At 40.3% G+C, this 22,560-nt stretch overlaps 2 protein-coding genes across 5 annotated transcripts in view; both read right to left on the reverse strand.

The window, feature by feature from the left end:
* SCAI (suppressor of cancer cell invasion) overlaps nucleotides 1–14,342 on the reverse strand; it is a 144,924-nt gene extending 130,582 nt beyond the window's left edge. For 2 of the 3 annotated variants that reach the window (XR_013829229.1, XM_079927844.1), the window contains exons 1-2: nucleotides 14,186–14,342; nucleotides 13,427–13,471 (exon numbers count right to left, since the gene is read on the reverse strand). Coding sequence is in view for 1 of the 3 variants with exons in the window: in XM_079927844.1 (XP_079783970.1) it covers nucleotides 13,427–13,471; nucleotides 14,186–14,238 (98 nt within the window). In the remaining 2 variants the exon portion in view is untranslated. Of the gene's footprint in view, nucleotides 1–13,426; nucleotides 13,472–14,185 lie in introns of those variants that run through there. The other variant, XM_079927845.1, reaches the window with a different exon arrangement.
* A 3,240-nt stretch (nucleotides 14,343–17,582) lies between these two features.
* The window catches only part of PPP6C (protein phosphatase 6 catalytic subunit), a 31,937-nt gene continuing 26,959 nt past the window's right edge, over nucleotides 17,583–22,560 (reverse strand). For both annotated transcript variants that reach the window (XM_079927850.1, XM_079927849.1), the window contains 3 exons: nucleotides 22,163–22,242; nucleotides 21,770–21,979; nucleotides 17,583–20,839 (listed from right to left, as the gene is read on the reverse strand). In XM_079927850.1, coding sequence (XP_079783976.1) covers nucleotides 20,591–20,839; nucleotides 21,770–21,979; nucleotides 22,163–22,242 — 539 coding nt within the window. In that variant the 3' untranslated portion in view covers nucleotides 17,583–20,590. The remainder of the gene's footprint in view (nucleotides 20,840–21,769; nucleotides 21,980–22,162; nucleotides 22,243–22,560) is intronic.

The raw sequence follows: 22,560 nt of genomic DNA on the forward strand, positions 1-22,560 counted from the left end.
CATCTTAAAGATTTAAAACTGGTTTGGGACAATATAGATGCATGTTTCTATTTTATAAAAAAGTAAGAATCCTCTTACTTGTTGATGACAGTTTTATTATCACCATCCAGGAGTTACCTCAATAGGTAAATGGCTTGCTTATCTATTAGAAAGACAGGCTAATGGCAGTAATTCTAAATCTAAGATCTTTATTTTGGGCAGCTGTTCTCTAAAAATCTATATGTGATAACTCTACAGTTTGGCAATGATCACAATAGTTTAAAAGTTCTGACAGCTACTTTACAGGCTTTTGGGAAACCATGTGTGAGCACTTGCAACATGGGCTCCCCATCCAGGAAGAACTCCCAGGATACTGCCAACAGGCACATATGCTTTCAAGGCCCATGGACTATATGGAGAGAGCTTGACAGAAAGAAACCCAATTGCAAAACAAGACTATAAAGAATGGTGCCTAGCCTGAGAGTGAAATGTTTCCAAGACAGCTGCCAAGTTTATGAAAACACAGCACCCCTCCTGCTTAGTTTGTGGTGAAGATGGCCATTTCACGGCAGACTGCATTCATGAAGAGAACCCACAGCTAATAATGCAGAAGCTATACAGCCTTAGGAGAACTATGGAAAACCAGGAATGAAACAAAGGCCACGAAAAAGACTAGGTTTATATATTGAACCAACAAGATGTGGGAGGAGTGTGTGTGTGTGTGTGTGTGTGTGTGTGTGTGTGTGTGGATAATAAGGAACTGGCTCACACAATTATGGAGTCTGAGAAGTCCCAAGATCTGCAGTCAACCAGCTGGAGACCCAGGAGAGCCGATGATGTGGTTCCAGTTTGAGTCTGAAGGCCTGAGAAACAGGAGGGCTGATGGTTTAAATTCCAGTCTGGGAGCCAGCAGCCTTGAGATCCAAGTAGAGCAAGGTTTCAGCTCTCATCCAAAGGCAAGGAGGACTGAGGTCCCAACTCAAGCAGTCAGGCAGGAGGAGTTCCTTCTTACTCAGCCTTTTTGTTTGAGGTCTTCAACAATTGGATGAGGCCCACCCACATTGGGGAGGGCAGTCTGCTTTACTCAAGACTACTGATTCAAATGTTAATCTCATCCAGAGACACCCTAACACACCAGGAATAATGTCTGACCAAATATCTGGGCACCCTATGGCCAAGTCGACAGATAAAATCAGACATTATCACAGCTTACTTGACTCTGATTTGCCTACTCTTCCCAGACAACCAAGAAGGGGTCGAAACAGAGTTCAAAACCTGGTGACAGGTACCAGGCAGAGGAAAACTGACCCCTTCACCAGGCAACTACCTTTTGGCTCTTCCCTTAATAAGAGTGAACATGAGCAGAGGACTACCTCCCAATCTGTGGGACAAAAGACCAGGGAGAGAGCAAAGACTCTGAAGATGATGACATGCAAATGGCTGGAGATTCAGTTATTAGCACAGGGACACATCACTGACTGAAAGTAAACTGTCCTTCAATGCCTTTAATCAAAAGATAGCTGCTTCCAAAACACACACATGCACAGAGCACATCAGAGACCTCTCCAGAAGGAGAAAAAGCTTAGCCAGAGATTGAGCCCTTTGGGTACAATGGAGCCAGTGCTGGAAGAAAGGAGACTCTCTTTAAAAAAAAAAAAAAAATCATGGGCTCACATAACTCAGACCTTGTGAAACCAGGATAATAAGTCAAGCTGTTGGAGAGGGCTGTAGTCACCTCAAGGCTCAACTAATGTAGGACTCCCTTCCAAGCTCACTCATGTGGTTGCTGGCAGGCCTGGCTTCCTTAACATGTGGCCCTCCTCATAGGCTGCCTGAGTGTCTGCACAGCTTGGCAAGTGGCTCCCCTCTATGCAGGGTTGCCTTGCATCATGGCAGGTAGCCTCCTCCAGAGGGAGTGAGGAGTGAGGAGAGAGGGAGAGAGGGAGAGAGGGAGAGAGGCAGGGAGGGAGGGAGAGAGGGAGAGAGGGAGAGAGGGAGGGAGAAATACCCAAGATAGAAGACGAAGACTCCTTATAACCTGATCTGGGAAATGACATCTCATTATTTCTGTATTCTCTTCCCTAGAAGGGAGTCACTAAGTCCACCCCACACTCAAGGGGAGAATTAAGCTACATCTTTTAAAGAAAGGAGAATCAAACAATTTGTACACAGTTCTTTAAAACCACCACAGGGACTAAAGGAATTATTGAGGGGAAAAAAAGAGAAAAAAAAGTAGCTGGGTAACTTATTAAGACATCAATGGACGTTTTATTCTCACTGTATTCCCCAATCCCCAAGAAAACAGTCCTTGCCTCAAGGGAGGTTTGTGTTTGTTTTCTGAAAATGTGAACTCCTTGAGGAGATTATCTGAGGGAAGGGTGGAAACGTAGTGCCTTTGAGGGCAGAAAGGTAGAAACTAGAAAAAAAAAGGGGGTAATTTAACTGGGAAGAGGAAGGAGAGCTTTGGGACTCACAAAAAGAGGGGCCTTGCAATTCCACCTCCTAGCAGTGTTCTAGATAAAGGACAAGTGACAAGTCTTTACAGGGAAACGGGTATGTATTGTACCTGGGAAAGCTGAAACCTCTGCACCAGAATCCCCATACCTGGCAAAGATTCTTGTGCCTCAAGTCAGCCGTAACTATTAGAGCCGCCAAACACCAAGGACCCACACCCTCTTAGACAACATGCTTACCAGGCACAGCCACAGTGGACATAAAATAACCTTCCACCCTTCTCCTGGTTCCTCACAAGCCTCTCAGATTCTTGTACAACCCTGAGGAGGGGTGGATGCCCATTCTTAATCCCTAAGATTGAATTTTTCATCAGTTTGATAGGACTGGGGGGAGAGGGGGTGTCCCAAGGTTGGATTTAACTTCATTTAAAATAAATAATATATATAGTAACGCATGGTTACCTGATATTGTGAAATAAGATTCATACTGACTATATGGTCAATTAATTCACTACCTTATGGATATCTTTTACAATTCACTAATCTTGGTGGTTTCAAAAAAGTTCCAAACAAGTTGCTCCATCAAAATATTAAGATTTTTCCATCACCAATATATTACTCCCAAACTTTTCCAGGCTTTACTCTCCTAATATATAGAATATTAAGCAATTAATTATATATCCATGTGTATCTGCCTGGGTTTGCTACCCTCTCTGAAAAAATCCTGGCCTTGGACTTCCCAGGTAGTCCAGTGGTTAACACTCCAGCCTTCCACTGCAGGGGGCACGGGTTCAATCCCTGGTCGGGGAAGTTCCGCATGCTGCGCAATGCGGCCAAAAAGAAAAAAAAAATCCTGGCCTTGTGGGAAAGCCATCCATTTAGGTTGGGGATTCACAATTTCCATAAAAAAGAAAAATCAATTCTACCACATAATTCACAAGTCAGTTACCTGCTCTCTCAATAGATCCAACCATAACCAGCACTGCAGATTACCTATACTTCAGGATCTTGACCTAAAATATGTCCTAATTGCGTGCTATTCAACCTTTATAAAAAACCTAAATAAAAAAATACATTTTTCGTAGATTATGAAAGAACACAGTATATAATCCACTCTTCTGGATTTGCTGCTTTCAAAACTACTTTTATACAGTTCTTCTTTCAGATAGACTCTCAGAATATAAAACAGATAGTTAGAAGCAGAAGATGCTAGAATAGATAGGTCTCCTTGGAGAATGGCCGATTCTAGGCCTAAGTAGAAAACATACAAGATGTGTCTGGAATACCTTGTCCAACGAGGAAGCTACTCTACTGGAGTCGTGTCAAAAAGACCCAAGAGCCAATTTAGAAGAGACTTCCACTGGTCAATATGAACATCAACATGAAAAATAACCAAGCTGGATGAAAATTCATTGCATACGTTTAAATCCACGAGTTGATAATATTATTACTAATAAAATAAAGAAAGAAAGCCAGTCACCTTTGGAGCATGCTAGGAAACCAATTCATATTGAAATCTGCTATAAAAAAAAGAAAGGGGTAGGGGGACAAGCATTTATCCTGCTTTTCCTTCTACAAACTACCTAAGGAAAATTTAACAGTCAATGAAGAACAGATCAGTTGCCAAGGAGCTGGGCATGCAAGGAGGATGTGACTGCAATAGGACAGCAAAAGCAAGTTTTGGGGGTAATGGAAATGTTCCTTACTCTTCTTGTAGTGGTGGTTATAGGAATCTATACATGTGTTCAAATGTCATGGAACCATCAATTTGCATGTTAATTTAAAAAAAAAAAAATTAAGTCAACAAGGGAACTTCTCTTTATAAAAGCACTCCAGCTAGTAATGAAGAAGGAATGAAAGATTTAGAATGTCACCATTTGTAACCTCAAATGAAATTATAGACACATTACTATGAGTTCCTAACAGAAAAAAAAAAAAAAAACAAACAGGGCTTCCCTGGTGGCGCAGTGGTTGAGAGTCTGCCTGCCGATGCAGGGGACGTGGGTTCATGCCCCAGTCTGGGAAGGTCCCGCATGCCGCGTAGCGGCTGGGCCCGTGAGCCATGGCCGCTGAGTCTGCACGTCCGGAGCCTGTGCTCCGCAGTGGGGGAGGCCACAACAGTGAGAGGCCCGTGTACCGCAAAAAAACAAAAAAAAACAAAGAGGCCTTGATGGAACTACACACCACTCCTATTACGTATTCTTTCAAAAACAAACAAAAACCAATAAAACCTGAATCTCATCAAGTCTCTAAAACTAGTTCTAACTACAAATTTATAAGACACACAGGGAATAGAGAAACATGGTAAATGATACCATGGGGAGAGAGTCAGCAATATTCAGACTGTGGAAAAACTGGTCAGTGGCTGCCAGTTGGTCAGTGGGGACAGAAGGGAATTTGGGGGAGTGATGAAAATGTTTTATATTATGATTGCAGTGGTGGTTACACAACTGTGTGCATTTGTCAAAATTCAGAAAACTGTACACTAAAATAGGTAAGTTTCATTATTATAAATGTTATCAATATAAATTATACCTCAACCTTTTAGAAAATTAAAAATTCAGATTGTGGGAAACTCTTAATAACAAGCATGCTTTCTTTAACAAATTAACAACATGGGGGAAAAGAGACAGAGTGGGGAAACTATAGATTTTTTTTTTTAAACTTAAGATCTAATCAACAAATTGCCAGTTCTGAACCTTATGTGGATCCTGATTTGAACAATTTTTTTATAAATAATTAGTCAACTGTGGATATCTGAACACTGATGACAAATTTAATGATATTAAGGAAATACTGCTAATTTTCAAGTTATTGTTAATGGAATTGCGGTTATGTGCTTTAAAAGAGTCCCTATCTTTCAACAATACATACTAAAATGATACAGATGAATGATATGTATAGAATACACTTCAGGTGAAGTATGTGGGTATATACATGAAACGGGAATTGAGCTGATAATTGTTCAAGCCGGGTGATGAACAATTCAGGTTCACTGTAGTATTCTAAGTTTATCTGTACTTGAAATTCTCCATATTAAAAATATACATACATACAGAAAAGTAGATCTAGAGCCTTAAAGGCGAGCTAGCCTGCTTAACCCTTTTCTGACTACTACTGGCATCCCAACCCCCAGGAAGCCCTTGAATTACTGCCAAGGAACCTCTGGGCTCTTTCTGAACACTGCTAAAAACCACTGCTTGAGCTAGTCTAGGTTTAATTCTTGAATAAAACATTACCATGAAAATACCGAATACTTTGACCATCCTCTCTCGGGCTCCCCCCACCAGAGAGTCTGCTTTCACAGAATTAAATTTTGGCATTTTGCCCTAGGTTTTCACCGACACATGCTACAAGAAACAGCTTTACCAAAACCACTGCCTTTCTGTAGGGATACTGCTGAGGCAAACACTACCACAAAGAAACTCTGCAATATTCCTGTTTTTCAATGTAGATTAGAAGACATTCCCCTAGTTTTCCACAAAAGTACCTCCAGAGTCTGTTTCTCACCAAAGAGTGTACTCGCTGTATAGAGATCTGTCTCCCAGAGATAAACACTCCTTGTTTGATGACTACCTACAGAAAGACTACAATGGACAGATAATACTGCAAAGAGAGAACATCCAAAAGACAAAGCTGTCTGGTTTACTTCTACACCAGGTACTGTAACATTCTATTGCCATCTGCACATTTCACTCAACATGGTCTCTCTGGGTTATCTCATTCTTTTCCATGACTTGGATCACTAAGTGTTTGCTGTTGACTTCTAAATCCGTACCTCAAGCCCTAATCTCTCTCCTCAGCTCCAGACCCATGTTTTCATCTGCCTGGTTAAAGATGGTACACCGAAGCACTTTACACTCCATATAGCTAAAATAAACTCATACTCTTACCCTTCTGAACTTGCTCCTGGATCTGCTGCCTCAATTAAATGTGTTCCCATCCAACCCACTATTCAAGCTAAAAGCTCCCCAAGATACTGTGAAGAAAAGGAAAAGGCCGGCCATAGACTAAGGGGAAAAAATCTGTAAAACACGTACCTGATAAAGAAGTTTCAGAATATATAAAGAATTCTTATAACTATTATATAAGAAGACAAAAAAGTGACCAAAAAATGGGCAAAAGATTTGAATAGGAAACCACAAAAGAAATTATAGGAATGCCAAACAAAAACATAATGATATCACTGCACACCCTCAGAATGGCAAAAGGGGTACATATATGTCAAAATTTATCAAATTGTACATTTTAAATATGTGCAGCTTATTGTATACCAATTACATACCTCAATATAACTTAAAAAGAATGCCAAGCATTGGCAACGACATGGAGCAAATGGAATCCCATACACTGTGCTGGTGGGAATGCAAAATAGTACAGCCACCTTGGAAGACAGTTTGGCAATTTCTTAAAAATCTAAACGTGCACTTACCATAAGACCCAGCAAGTCCACTCCTAGGCATTTACTCAAGAGAAGTGAAAACATATGTTTGCACAAAGACTTATTAACTCACATGTTCGTAACAGTTGTATTCATACTAGCCAAAAACAAGCAACAAGCCATCAACTGGTGAATGAGAAACAAACTGTGGTAAATTCATACAATGAAATGCTCCTCAGCAATAAGAAGAAATTAACTACAGTTACAAACAATAACATGAATGAATCTCAAAAGCATTATGCCAAGTGGAAGAAGCTAGACACAAAAGACTACACGCTGAATGATTCACTTATATGAAGTTCTAGAAAAGACAAAACTATAGTGACAGGAAAAAAAGACCAGTGGTTGCCAGAACCATGACTGCAAGGAAACATGAGCAAATGCATGTGTGTGTAGGGGGGGAGGCGGCAGGACAGCCGTGTTCTATATCCTAACTGCAGTGGGTGGTTACACAACTGTATACATTTGTCAAAACTCCTCAAATTGTATACTTAAAATTGGTGACTTTTATCATATGTAAATAATACCTCAGTAAAGCTGATTTTTAAAAACACTGGAAGGAAAGGCAAAATAAAAATACTCAAACTAAGGATAGTCACAGCTATCATTTATTGAGTTCTTAATGTATGTCAGGTAACATTATCATGTATTTTACATTCATTATCTCAATGAATCCTCTCAATAAGCCATTCAGGGACTTCCCTGGTGGCGCAGTGGTTAAGAATCCGCCTGCCAAGGCAGGGGACACGGGTTTGATCCCTGGGCCGGGAAGAGCCCACATGCCACAGAGCAACTAAGCCGGTGCTCCACAACTACTGAGCCTGCGCTCTAGAGCCCACAAGCCACAACTACTGAAGCCCGCATGCCACAACTACTGAAGCCCGTGCGCCTAGAGCCCATGCTCTGAGACAAAGAGAAGTCACCGCAATGAGAAGCCCGTGCACCGCAACAAAGAGTAGCCCCCGCTCACCTCAACTAGAGAAAGCCCGCGTGCAGCAACGAAGACCCAATGCAGCCAAAAATAAATAAAATAAAATAAATAAATTTATTTAAAAAAATAAGCCAATTCATTGAATCATCCAACAAAGAGCTACTGAGTACCTATTATATGTGAGGCAATGTTCTAAGTGCTGGGAACAGAATAGCAAGGAAAACAAAAATCTCTGTACTCACGCAGTTTATATGCTACTAGAGGAGAGTAATAATTCTACAAGGTGGGTACTATCATTACCTGCATCTGGCAAATACTTTGTCCAAGAGCCCAAAGCTAGTATTAGGAAGAGCTAGGATTCAAACTCTAATTCAGGATTTCACAACCTCAGCATCACTGACAATTTGAGCAGGACAATTCTTCGGTTCGGAGGTTGTCCTGTATGCTGTAGGTGTTCAGCAGCACTCCTGGACTCCACCCAATAGATACCCCGAGTTGTAACAACCAAAAATGTCTCCAGACATTGCCAAATGCCCCCTGGGAGGGAAAATCATCCCTCGTTGAGAACTACCGTGTAATTTCTAAACTGACACAACAGCCCAAGCATTTAAAAACATCTTTCTTCCCACACCTGACAATGGTCCTGAATTCACCTCACCTAAGACTTCATCATTTGTCAGTCTACATCCCGGCTCTACTCTCTATCATTTCAACAGTCACACGACTGCCAAAATTCACCTTCTAAACCTTCAGACCCTAGGTGAAATGTCTGTAGAAACTGCCCTCACTACCAGTACGAAGAATTACTATAAACTCTTTGTGTACATACAAAGTCAATTACAACACCTTATTTTTGTGTCTGTCTTCCCCACTAATGTACGAGCTTTTCCCCAGCAGGGGCCGTATCTCATTCATGTCTATAACCCTAGTACCCAGAACTAGAAAGCATTTGAAGGTTGTTTTTAATTCAACTGTAATTCAAACAAATTACATACACACACACACACACACGCACACACACACCACAAATCATACAATAAAGCTTTAATCAACATGAATCCTATTACGACATGAATCCTAAACAAATGGGTCTTGCTCCTAATAGGATCTGAAAGGATTCTCTAACTAATAACCCAAACTTTATTAACAAACATATTGAAGCCTTCAGAATTTTCCAAAACCACATAGAGATCAAGTTTCCTAATCCTAAAATTCCTGTCAGTCTAGTACAGTTTGTCAGGGGCATTAAATAGCATCACATTATTTTGGACCACCAAAGCCCCATCCCACACTACCTCCCTCTTACCACCAATGCACTTGTTAGTTCAGATGCTTTTACTGAGCACCCCCTCAGTACTAGGGGCTCAAAGAAGAACCAAGGAAGGGAAACAAATGTTTAGTGGTGGGGGTGGAGGGAAGACACAAAGAACTGGTAACCGTCGGCCATGTGGTGCTTATTCAAATTATCTCAGTTTTTCTTAAACTGTCTTATAGTTTGGTCCACTAGGAATGTTCTCAAAAGATAACTCAGCCACTAAACTAATGTCTATCAAAAAGAATGACTTAATAGCAACGATCCTAAAATAAAAATCACATTTTTGGCAACTGTTTCCTAAAATGGAATAGGATACACAGTGTAACAGTCAACAACTCTACACAGCAGGCCAACTCAAAGGGATATTTAAGGCTACATTCAGCAATTAATTCACCTTGCAGTGTTCACCAGGAAGTTGTATCATTTGATGTTGAGAATTTTATGGCCACAGTATACAACTCATAAAAACAGCTATAAATAATTTCTGGCTACAACCATTACATCTTCTCTCTGTAATCCACCTTTAGAGCTTACCTGGCCATTATTTTTTCTATTTTTAGAGCAATCCCAGACCTGCTTTCTGAAGAAAATCTTGGTCTCGTCCACAGGATCTCTTTAGAGATGTATGCTGGCTGTCCATTCAGGTCAAAATGCTGACTCAATCAGGATCTGACCTTAGACATGCGGAATGTGTGCCCTCATTGGTGCCTGATGCTTACCAAAACTTGATTACAGAAATAATATTCATGGAACAAATTATTCATTCAATAATTCTATCAAACGTTCTCTAAGTGCCAGGCACCATTCTACGTGCTGAGGATAAGCAGAGGCCCTACAGCTTACTCATTCTTCCTTATCTCTGAACCAAGCCAAACCATCGGTGAGCAATATACCTAAATCCAGTTGCTCTGGCTCTTCGGAGGATGTTCACTGGTACTACCTAAACCTGGATTGAGAAGCATTATAAGAAGCAACCTTAAAAAACAACAACAACAAAAAACTTCCTACTATATTTGTCATTGGGTTTATTTTCCCCCACAAAACCACAGTGTCCCCATTATGAAAACCAGTGAGAGAAATTTTTCTCTAAAAGTCAAAAAAAGTGTGCCTCTCTTAAACATGTGTTGGATTTTACAGACACCATGAACCTGCAAGTTGAGCTTTATTTTCTTCTTAGCTTTTGTTCTAGGAAGCTCAGAGCCAAATATGGAACCTACCTTTGGTAACTGTGCAGTACCTTCTAGTCTATATACTAACTTTGCCACTGATTTAATTTCATTACTATTCTCTCATGTTTTTTGCCTTAATATCTTTATTTTTAATCCTTCATACTGTATATATTTTGAAAAGAAGTGAGAAATAAAAGGTATTTAATAGGTGCTTTTTTTTTTTTTTTGCGGTACGTGGGCCTCTCACTGTTGTGGCCTCTCCCACTGCAGAGCACAGGCTCCGGACGCGCAGGCTCAGCGGCCATGGCTCACGGGCCCAGCCACTCCACAGCATGTGGGATCTTCCCGGACCGGGGCACGAACCCATGTCCCCTGCATCGGCAGGCAGACTCTCAACCACTGTGCCACCAGGGAAGCCCTAATAGGTGCTTTTTAACCTAAAATTTACTGTATACTTTCTACGTGCCAGGCACTATACTAAGCATTTTACAACCCTATAATGGTTGAACTATTATTATTTCCGTTATACAGATGAAGAAGCTGGGGCTCAGAGAGGTTTATTAACTTGCATATGATCTCACAACGTGTATCTGACAGAGCTAAGATTCAAATTCAGCTCAAACCATTACACCTAGGTGTATCTACAGGCTATCATAGGAACAAACAAAGCAGAGAAGAGGAAGGTGAAGGAGAGGGTAGAAAGTTTGCACGGAAGATGTGATGTTTGAGGGAAGTCTTAAAGGTGGGGAGCTTGCCAAGGAACGGGGAGAAAGTATTCCAGAGAGAAAGAGAAATCATCTGCAAAAACCCAAACATAAGTTCTGGGAATGGCAAACAGGACATAGAGTTACATTCAGCAAGTAGTTCATTGTGAAGCATTCACCAGAAAGTTAAGTCAATTAATTACTGGACGTTTAGTAGATCCATTATTGAGAATTTGGCCGTTATTCAGTACATGGCCACAGTACTCAACTGTGGCTGGAAAGATAGATAAAAGTGAAATAAAGGCAGTCTTTTTTTTTTTTTTTAATTGAAGTATAGTTGATTTACAATTTTGTGTTAGTTTCTGCTATACAGCAAAGTGACTCAGTTAAACATACATATACATTTTTTTATATTTTTTCCATTATGGTTTATCATGATAGAGGGCAGTGTCTTTTTATGATTATGCTAAAAAGTCTGAATTATGTTCAATAAACAAGGGGAACCACATAAGGATCTTAAGCTTGAGAATTAGAAGATCAACTTGCACAGTATGTGAATGAATTACAGATTCAAGGTAGGGAACCCAGTCAGGAGGCTACTCCAAGAGTCTGGCAGTGGGGTAATGAAAGTTAAACAAGGGCTATCGAAAAGAAAATATAATGCAAGCCATATATGTAATTTTTACTTTCCCAATAGTTATGTTAGAAAAAGTCAAAAAAAAACCCTGAAAATAATTTGAGTAATACTTTTATTTAATCCAATATATCTAAAATATTATTTCATGAAGTAATTGACATAAAAATTAGTAATGAGAAATTCGCCATGTACTTTTTGTACTAATCTGAAATTTGGTGTGTTTTTCAGTACTTAGATATATGCCTCACTTTGGACATTAAATTTTCATTGGAAAAATTTGACCTGTATTTAGATTTCATAATTTACAGATGAAAAAGCAAATTCACATACCCAAGTTGTTCCAGACATAAACATTTTCCAGTAATTAAATATCGGTTTTAAAATTTAAATTAATTACAATTAGCAATATTTATTAAAAATCCAGTTCCTCAGTCATGAGAGCCACATTTTGAGTGTTCCACAGCCATATATGGCTACCACACTGGCCCATACAGGCCTGAAGAGTGACAAAGGAACTTTGGCTGTTTGCACCTTCCACCATCAGCATTTCACATCTACCTACTGTTAAGGTTTACTGTGTATTAACATCAATAACTTAGCAAGAATTAACTATTACAGTCGTCCTACTGGTTACATCCTCACTACTGTAACTTACTTTCTCTAGGCCAATGCCTACATCCATGAAAAAGGAATCTTCGAATGACTACACAGAATTGCTATGTAGTACCTGACACATGGAATGTGCTCAGAAATGCTTGTGGAATGGATGCATGCTCTTCATTACTCAAGGAACAATGCACTTGCTGCAGACTACCTAAGCCCTTTGTTTCTATCTTCCTATAGTTCAACTGCTTATTAGACTCTACATACAATGAAAACAGTAAAAGCAATAAGAAAACCTATTTTCGGGACTTCCCTGGTGGCGCAGTGGTTAAGAATCGCCTGCCAATGCAGGGGACACGGGTTGGAGCCTTGGTCCAGGAAGATCCCACATGCCGCAGAGCAACAAAGCCCGTGTGCCACAACTACTGAGCCACCATGCCACAACTACTGAAGCCCGCGCACCTAGGGCCCATGCTCCGCAACAAGAGAAGCCACCGCAGTGAGAAGCCCATGCACCACAACGAAGAGTAGCCCCCGCTCGCCACAACGAGAGAAAGTCTGCACACAGCAACGAAGACCCAATGCAGCCAAAAATTAATTAATTTAAAAAAAAAGAAAACCTATTTTCAATTGTATATTTATTAGAGGCATTATAGTATAATGGTTAAGAGCTTCAGCTCTGCAGTCAGACTGCTGGGATTCAAATCCTGGTTCTATCACTTATGAGATGTGTGATCTTAGATAAATGCTCAGCCTCTCTTGTGCCTCAGTTCTTTCTTGTGTTAAAATAGTGATAACTGTACACAGTTCCTTGGGGTGTTTCAAGGATTACAGAAGATAACACAAATAAGCACTTGCACATGGTACCTGGCACACAGCAGATGTTCAATAAACATTAGCTTTTTAAACAGAGCTGGTGAAGAAGTTGAAATTACGGTTAACATAAAAAACTAGGCCTTCTCAATTATCCACATCTCTTTCCCACATAATCTTAGATACCAAAAAAAAAAAAAAAGTACAGGCAGTACTTTGAAGTCCTGGAAGACAGAGCTTGCAGATAGTTATATTCATTAAGAAAGGAGCTAAGTAAAAAACTTCATCTGCTGACAGTGTATAATTATGCAGTATAGTATAGGTGCAGCCAAGCAAACGGAAAAAAACACGAAGCAAAATTGGGAAGGCATTTTGCCTTACCTGCTTTTCCGTTTTCGAGGTGGTTTCTCCACTGTGCCAGTCAGTCTGTAGACCAAACAAATAAGATGGTAACTAAAAGTAACAAATAAGATCACATCTGCGGGCCCTACTGTGCCAGTCAAGAACTCAACGCACCACCCTCGAGCACTACAGGCTGTCTAAGCCCATACCTGCCTGACCTTACAAACGCCTTACGTTCTGTTTCCCCTAAATACCAAGACCAAGCGATCCTGGGACTCACCGTTCCCCTAATGTCTGCTTAGCCCAAACCCTGCTCTGCCTCCTGGTCTCTCACTCCATCCTCACCTCCTATTCGTCACAGCCCAGCTCCCCAAAACCACCCACCGCCACCTACTCATTGTCTGCTTCACCACCCCCGCAAGCCCCTCCGGCTTCCCCTTTCCAGTGCCCACCCCCTCCCGACACGGGCACTGCCCCTCCGAGCCCCGCCCCTCCAGGCCCCGCGCCCCCCGCATTCCACGGCCCCTCCACCGAGCGCGCGCGCCCTGCCCCTCCCGGCCCTGCGCCCCCAGTCTCACCGCTCGGCGCCCCTTCCCTCACACGCCCCTCTTATCCGGTCTGGAGGATGCGACCGCCTCCCAGCCCGCTCCGCCGCCCCTTGGCGCCCCCCGAATTACCCGCAGCCCGACCGCCCCTCCAGTCTCGGCGCCCCGAATGCTTCACGGCCCCAAGCTGCTGCCCTGGGCCCGCTCCCGCGCCCCATCCCCAACCCCGACCTCCATTCAGCCCCCGCCCCACCTTGGGGCCAGGCGACTCCGCGGCTGCTGGGGCTGCCGGGCTCCTCTGACCATCCGGCTCCTGCTCCGCCGCGGGAGCTGCTCCGGCGGCCGTAGGGCTCGCTCGGGAAGCTGAGGCGGCGGAGGCTGGAGTAGGCGGAGAGGCGGGCGAAGGGCCTCGCGCCTCTGCCAGGCTTGCCGCAGGGCCCGCCTCCTCCGCGCCTCTCCTCAGTTCCTATTGGCTAGAGCCGTAGTGTGGCCGAAAGCCTGGAGGCCGATTGGACGCTCGGGCCGTCACATCCCGCCACCTAGAGTTTGGTTGAGACTGCAGGTGGCGGCGGAGGTGCCTTAGAGGCTGCTAACACTGCCGGGGAGATCTAAGCGCCACCGTGCGGTCGAAAGTAAAAACTGCATCTCCGGCTCCAGACACCTGCGGCGGGCAGGTTCTTCTGGCTCTGAGTCCTGCATCCCACACACCTGCTGGCGCCCCTCAACACTGCACCACGCCAGGAGCAACAGCTAAGCGCTGCAATTTCCCAAACTCCTCTGGCAGGTGCGACAGTGAGGTAAGTCTCCAAAATGAGCTTCATTTTGAACCACCTCATATCCGGTCCCTGACTACATCATGCTGAAATGGTTAGAGCTCACAGATAACACTTCACAGAGGATCCGGCAAGAAAACTGTAAGAATCTATCAATATAAAGTGTGGTTTAGATGCTCAATCCTCTGCAGAAGAGATAGCAAGCTTGGGTGCAGGCTTCCAAGAAAGCAAGAGATTTTTAAAATAAATTACCAAGAAAGGAAAATCAACCCTGCAAACAGAATTGATGCCGTAACCAAAAGCAATGTGTTCAGTTCTTAAATGCCTAAACGGAACTGACCCCTGAATGTGTTGCTAACTGTCCTGTGATACTGCAGATGCTTGTGACGTCTACTCCAGCTAATCAATTTTAAAATAAATTTCCTTGCATTTTTAGGGTTGTTGACAGACCTAAGCATGCAAGACTACCAGCACCTAAGCATTATAAATCAGTTACCTTTTCTCTTCTACTTTAACAAGGCCATCCTTGAAAATAAGACATAGTAACATATTAACAAAATTCTTCCTCTAAGGTGGAATCCCCTTCAGTCTTTCTGCAATCCTGTGTAGTTTTTGTTTGGTAGATCCTCGGCATATATTTGGAGCTGGGAAGAGGCATAAAACTTTCTCTTAAGCTATTTCTGTTTTATCAGAATACGCTTTTATGCATCAATAATGTGACAGCCTAGAGTTATACACACCAAAAGTTTGGGGACAAATCTCTTACTGATCTTCACAAATGGTAAAAATGAGACTACTATAGTTTTTCATAAAGCCGAATTTATTTGGTGTAAAGGGCTGTCCTTTATTCTGAGATGGCTTTTTTTACATCTTTCCTTCTATAAAATGATGATGATGGTAAATTGTAATGGGACCTTTAAAATGGCATTGACAAGGAAAAACAAAAAGTTGAACATCTGTTGGCTCCCCAAATTAATATTTTACATAATCCCAAGATAACAGAACCATAAATCCCCTCAATACCAACAAACAATATCCACCCTTATAATCACCAAGCCAGAAAAGAGAGAGAACCTCAGAATCATTTGTCAGAGAAGACTAGGGGAGATGTGGTAGGAGTCCTGGTGGGGAGGATCAACTTACTAGGAGACTAATCTTGAATGTCACTCATTATGTTTCTTAAAATATGAATTAAGGGCTTCCCTGGTGGTGCAGTGGTTGGGAGTCCGCCTGCCGATGCAGGGGACGCGGGTTCGTGCCCCGGTCCGGGAGGGTCCCGCGTGCCGCGGACCGGCTGGGCCCGTGAGCCATGGCTGCTGAGCCTGCGCGTCCGGAGCCTGTGCTCCGCAACGGAAGAGGCCACAGCAGGGAGAGGCCCGCGAAACGCAAAAAAGAAGAAAAAAATATATATATGAATTAAAGTCATCCGCTTGGTTTTCAAGGTCTTTCACAATTGGCCAACGCCTCTCTGATACGTGGTATTGTCAATAGAGCTGCAGCTATTCATTTCTTACGCTTTCCCAAGGAGTACCCTCAAGTTTACCTTCATATCATGTCCAAGTTCTAGTAATCCCCATTTCTGTGCTTTTACTATATGAAATACATGGCCCATCATTCTAGTATACATTTCACACTTCCTCTTTTAAGCCTTCCCCAATTACTCCACCTTACCTCAAACATTTCCTTCTCCAAATTTGCTGTACTTACATAAACTACACTATGTCAGCAATTATATATTGCCTTGGATTATTTTTACTTCCCAACTACACTGAATTTGGGCAAATGATATGTAAGTGGGCCCTCAATAAATGGCAGCTTTGGGCCAGGGACTGGGTATTTTATATGTGCTATTTTTAATCCTGAGATCAACCCTGTATGGCATTCTTATTTTAGACACAGAATTTTAAGGTTCAGAAAACCCAACTTGCTCAAGGTCACAAAGCTACAATAACCAATACTGCTTAAGATGTACTACTCTAGGATGCCCTAAAGGGGTTCACATTCCAGCTCTCTTGTGCAACCCTGGGCAAGTTACCTATGATCTCTAAGTGTGTTTTCTTGTCTGAAGAAAAAAAAAAAAACAAAGGTACTACAGTCATTGAGCCATAGGAGGGATGACATAAAATAGGGCATGTACAGCATTTAGCTAAGTGTGCTCAATACAGGTTAGCTGCTATTACTGCCTGGCAGAGCTGGGGTTTTTACCTAGATTGATCCCAAAGCCTATATTCTTTCCACTATTCCATTGCCTCCATACAGTCTTTTATAACCCATTCCCATTTATATAAAAAAGCAAAGTGCTGAGAACAGTGGCTGCCCAGGGACTGAGTGGAATATACTTACACAATAATTATTTTTGTTGACACACGCACACAAAATTCATAAATTTCATGCATTTTTGAATTAAGAAAACATTTGAATGATCCAAGCCAGCATAAGCTTACTATCATGAGTAATATGCCTTACGAAAGGCACATATTCACCAAGTGATTAACAAGGAAACAGAAAACTAGTAAGAGGGGAATAGGGTCCTTCTCCAAGCATCTACTGTGTTTGGTTTCATGCTAGAGGACTTTCCAAATGCTTCTTTTTGGTGTTTTACTACTGTATGTTTCATCAGCATGACTGCACAGTTTAAATACACAATTGAAAGAGTTGTGATGATCTCATGAAGCTGGGTTCTGGGCACTGGATCCAGGACGTAACAATGAACTGGAACACTGAAGAGTCAAATGCAGAACAAGAAAAGTTTCACTTCTGTTTACTAGTCAAGCAACTAAGTGAAGGGATAAGCATTTTTTAATTTTTAAATTGTGTTATATAAAATGCTACCTTCTTGTTGGGACAGACTGCATTAGATAAATTTTTTTGCCAAACTTCCTATAATCTTTTTATTAATTTACAGAGAGAATATAGCACCTTTCATCCAAAGAACTGAAGGTGCTTTACAAACATTAGCATTTAGAAAACAAGTACATTTAAAAATCTGGATTCTTGCTGTTAAATCTCTTCGACTCCAGATACACAATTTTTTGGAGGCTGATGGAAAGCAATTCTGTTTCTGACAACGGAAGAGGCTCAGAAAGAGTTCGGATTTGCTTTCACAGTACAGGCATTTTCCAAAACCTGGTGCTGGGCTTACAACGCAAAAACACACAAATCTTAATGCAAAGAACAATATTTCAAACCTTATTTCAAAAGTGAAACACAGGGTTTAAGACATCAAAATCTTCCAACAGTTCTAGACATCCGGACAGAGTAGGAGCTGATGCAGGTTGCATATTAAAGATGTGCTCTTGATCCAGGCTTTTTAGGATCACACCCAAATGAACACATTTAGAGTTGTGAGATTTTTCAGGAAAAAGCATTAACCTAGGAAAAGCTAGCCAAGAGCATATCAGGAAAATGAGGAAAGGGGAGTAATTGGCAATTAAAAGTAGACAGTTCTCACTAGAGCCTAGGACATTTTATTAGAAACCAAGTATATCATAGGCAAATAAAAATGGTTATTACCCCAATACAACATAAGGGATTTTACATTCAGCCTAGATACAGGGAATAACAGAGCCTCGTGCCTACAAATCTATGACTTGCAAGTATTTTCCACCACATGATTACTCTATATAGTACATAGCCCTTATTTATCAGAGGGATCCAAATATTCCTTTTAGGCTTACAGAGTCCAATACATTCACTCTCTCTTCCCTTTACATGTCTAATAGTAAAAACTTTTTTTTTCATGCAAAAAGCCATTATTCAGTTGAAGAGAAAAAAATCAGGCAAAACAGAGATGGCAATTAAGGAATGGACAGAATATTATTGGCACATGCCCAACTAGTGACAAACAAATGCAGTACACCATGACTTAAAAGTAAAAGTCACATTACATGGGTAACTAAAACAACTACATCAATCTAAGCTAAGGGGTGTCAAATGGGAAGGAAGGGCTGAGGGTTACCAATTTTATTGGTACAACTTAAAAGCAGAAGAGAGAAAGCACTTAAATACAATTTATGGTAACAGAAAAAAAAAATACTGCAGAAAGCTGTTCAAAGACCACACCAAGTTGTCTGCATCATTAATTTCCAGTGTTTCACAAGTAGTAAAATACATAGCTACATATCCCTGTAAGATAAAAATACCTTTCCCCCTGAATTACACTGGGGTCAGGGCAGTAAAACAAAGCTACTGACCCAACAGTTCCAAGTGTGTGCAGCAAATGTCTTAGCCACTTCTTTCTTACAGCTATACAATTAAAAACTACACAAGGAGCTGTGTGGTTGGAGGAAAAAATCAAAACACTATTGTGCTCACTTAATAAAAGAAAAGCCCTGATGAAAAATTATGTGCCAAGAAGCTTAGACTATAAAGATTTTTATTGCATTTTTAGGTAACCTGGAAGTTCTTATCCTGAAGGGGGACAGTTGGTTTTCAAAACTACCTGAACAGATGCTAAAGTGCTTTATTAATTGGCTGGCTTCACAAAGATTTCCTGGAATGACAAAAATTAATTATAGTAGTAAAGGGATACCAACGATTTCATAAAATGGTTAATTCCAGCATCATTTATGACCACAATCATAAGAGACACTGGAACACTTGTCCTTATTAAGTGGACAGTTGCATATCAAGAACTGATCATCACAACCCTTTGGATATTCAAATTACTTACACAAAGCCGAAACATAGTATCACAGACCTTTACAAAAAAGGACAATTTGGTTTTTTCAACACTTTTAAAAATCTGCTTCAGATTACAGTTCACAAGTACAAGAGTCCTGACTTTTCAACCTTTCCAGTTGCAGTTAAAAAATGAACACTTTCTAAAAGTTAAGGTCAAGTGTTACAGTAAGAATGATTCCTATTGAAAAGTACATATATTTTACTTAATGATACTCATGATAGATTGTAAACTGGATTGATCACATTCTACTCAACTGGTATCAAATGAACACATCAGCATTACAAGTATTAAATGTTTTTCTATTACTAGAGAGGATATAAACCAAAACATTAATATGGCAGTTATTTCTTTAGGCACAGTTTAGTGATTTGTTTTTAAAATATATAGTATGGAATTTCAGTTGAAGTTTTAAACTTAATAAGCAAAGGGCCAAGAACTCCGATTAGGAAAAAAGAAAAAAAGAATAACTTTCAGCTAACAATGTACACTGTTTAAAATTTCTAACACTTTAACCTATCTGGGTTTTATTTAAGATTACTTTATTAAAAAATACAAGGAATCTGAAAACAGATCAATACAATTATCTTAATGTACAAAGTCATAAGCTGTAGCAGTTTTTAAACTAAAATTTAAAAACACAACAAGGAGGGCAGCCCTTTAGACCAATTTATTTTATATCCATTTAAAATATCATCCAACAAAGGAAAATGAAGTTTACAGCTGGGACAGGTATACATAACTTGAGGCATTTGCAGTCCATCATGCCCACCGAATAACAACTTTGCTGCTGAAATTTCTTAAAACTTACCGAACTAAAACAAAAGACTGAATAATACAAAAGGAGGAGTATTTCAGTGTAGTCTGTTCTGTCAATTGGCTTTTTTAAAAAAGGAAACATCCTGTTTCCCGTAGACCAGTAAATAAGCAAGAGCTACATGCAGCAGTGTGAGTATTAAGACATTTCTCAAGTCTTCTCAAATGAGTCCAAGGCGGGGATGGGATGGGGGAGAAAACTGATAGAAAAACATTGCTATAGACACCATAACAAACAATAAATTTAGATAATTTAAAATTAAAAAAAAAAAGGCAAGAGGCAGCATTTCAGCAGCAAAGTGCTCAATAAAAAGTATATTGTAGAGGGTAATACACGAAAGTTGGGGTAAGAGGGCAGAAAAATGGGTCAGCAGGATGGGCGAAGGCCTCAAAGGAAATACGGCGTCGTTGTCCTGGGAGGAATAACACGTTCTGAATCTGGAACTGCCCGGAATAACTTTGGTTCTCTTGTATTTACATCTTTGAAGACCATGATCGAAGCAATATTTCCACAACGATAACAGTAATTAGGAGCAGACCATACTGTTACCAGCTTCTCATCAAACATAAATTTATAGCCTTCATGCACTAGTTGGTGTGCTCTGCAGATGAGCTTTAAGTTGTTGATATGAACAAACTGCAATTTAGAAAGGTTTTGTTAAGTATCCAGCACATTTTTAAAAAAATCAACCTACATATATAAGAAAATAAGCATTTAAATAAAGTATAAATCCTATAATTACTAGAGCTCTCATGATTATAGAATCCATTCTACAGTTATCCCCATTAATTTCCATAAGTTATAGAGCCACTTTGGCCTGAGTTATAGAAATCATAGTAACATAATTAGTTAGAAGTTTCTGAAAGAAAAGCATTCTGTAAGTGCTATCAGATATGAAACAAAGTTTTTATGGTTTAATAATAAATATATTACTATCAATATCTATCATTTACTGAGGCTTTAGTATGGTTCTTACAAAATTCTGAAAGAGATTTATTATCCTTCTCTTGCAACTTCAGAAACCGGAGGCTCAGACAGGATAAAACTAGCTCTCTGACTTCATTATGCTGGATTTTACTTCACCCTGTGGTGTATGTGTATGTGTAAGTGTGTGTGTATATATATTTTTAACTGAAAGTAGTTAATCTCAAAAATATTGCTTATTCACAATAAATACATGTCAAATCATTATGTTGTATACATAAAACTAATACAATGTTATGTCAATTATATCTCAATTAAAAATATATACACAAAGAAATATATATATTAAAAAGTTGCCTATCTTGCCCTTGTTATCTCATTACTTAATTGCAATGTTTGAAAGAAAAGGAACATTTATTTTATACATAGTACCAACGGATGCTAAAGGAGGTGCTTTTATTACGTGATCTCATTTAACCATTAAGGAAAGACATACAGGATAAACTAGACAAGAAATCTGATATCCATAGCCACCACAGTTTGAGTAAACTAGACTAGAAGTTTGGTATCTATAGCCACCATAGTTCTTTATGTAGTCCATTAGCAACCAACAAACCACTTTTCCGAAAATGCTGGCTTTACCTCATTTGTGACCTTTGCACCAAAAAGCCAACCTGCTCCTCGGGGACTGATTGCCCAAGTATCCACATCTTCAGGATCTGACCAAACCAGATCACAAAACGCTCCTTTATGAGGAATTTCCTGGTTCCGTTCAATGGTTCGAATTTGATCCAGTGTTTTGATATCAGGAGATAAACCACCATGAACACACAAAATCTGCTCATCTATTAACTAGCAAAAAAAGGAAAACAAAGAGTTGAACATATAATAATAAACTCAGTCATATATCTAAATCCATCAGTGAGTGCTAATGATATCAATATAACTGAAATGGCAATTAGATAAAAATACGCCAAGTGTTACTGGCAGGAAAATACTTGAGCTTTTTTTTAAAAAAGATTTACATAAACTTACAGCTGCTACTGTGAGCATGTCAAAAACTTTGGTACAGTATCTCCAGGCATTAGCGTTTCCGTATTTGGTTTGGCACTCATCTATGAGAGAAACAAAGAGTTCTCATTAATGAAGTTCTGAACCTGCTGATAAAACTAAGGAATACAGGGGAGTTCCCTGGTGGTCCAGTGGTTAGGACTCAGCGCTTTTACTGCCGTGGCCCGGGTTCAATCCCTGGTCAGGGAACTAAGATCCTGCAAGCCATGAGGTGCGGCCAAAAAATAAATAAATAAATAAATAAATAAAATAAGTAAAGAATACATCTAATACTGGGACAACAGAAATTTGCTTAAACTAGGATGGCAAGTTATGATACATAGTTAGCCCTAGTAGGTCCTCCATGTAGAACCAGAAGGAGA

Source organism: Stenella coeruleoalba (genome assembly GCF_951394435.1).
Source record: "Stenella coeruleoalba genome assembly, chromosome: 7".
In the NCBI taxonomy this organism is placed as follows: Eukaryota; Metazoa; Chordata; class Mammalia; order Artiodactyla; family Delphinidae; genus Stenella; species Stenella coeruleoalba.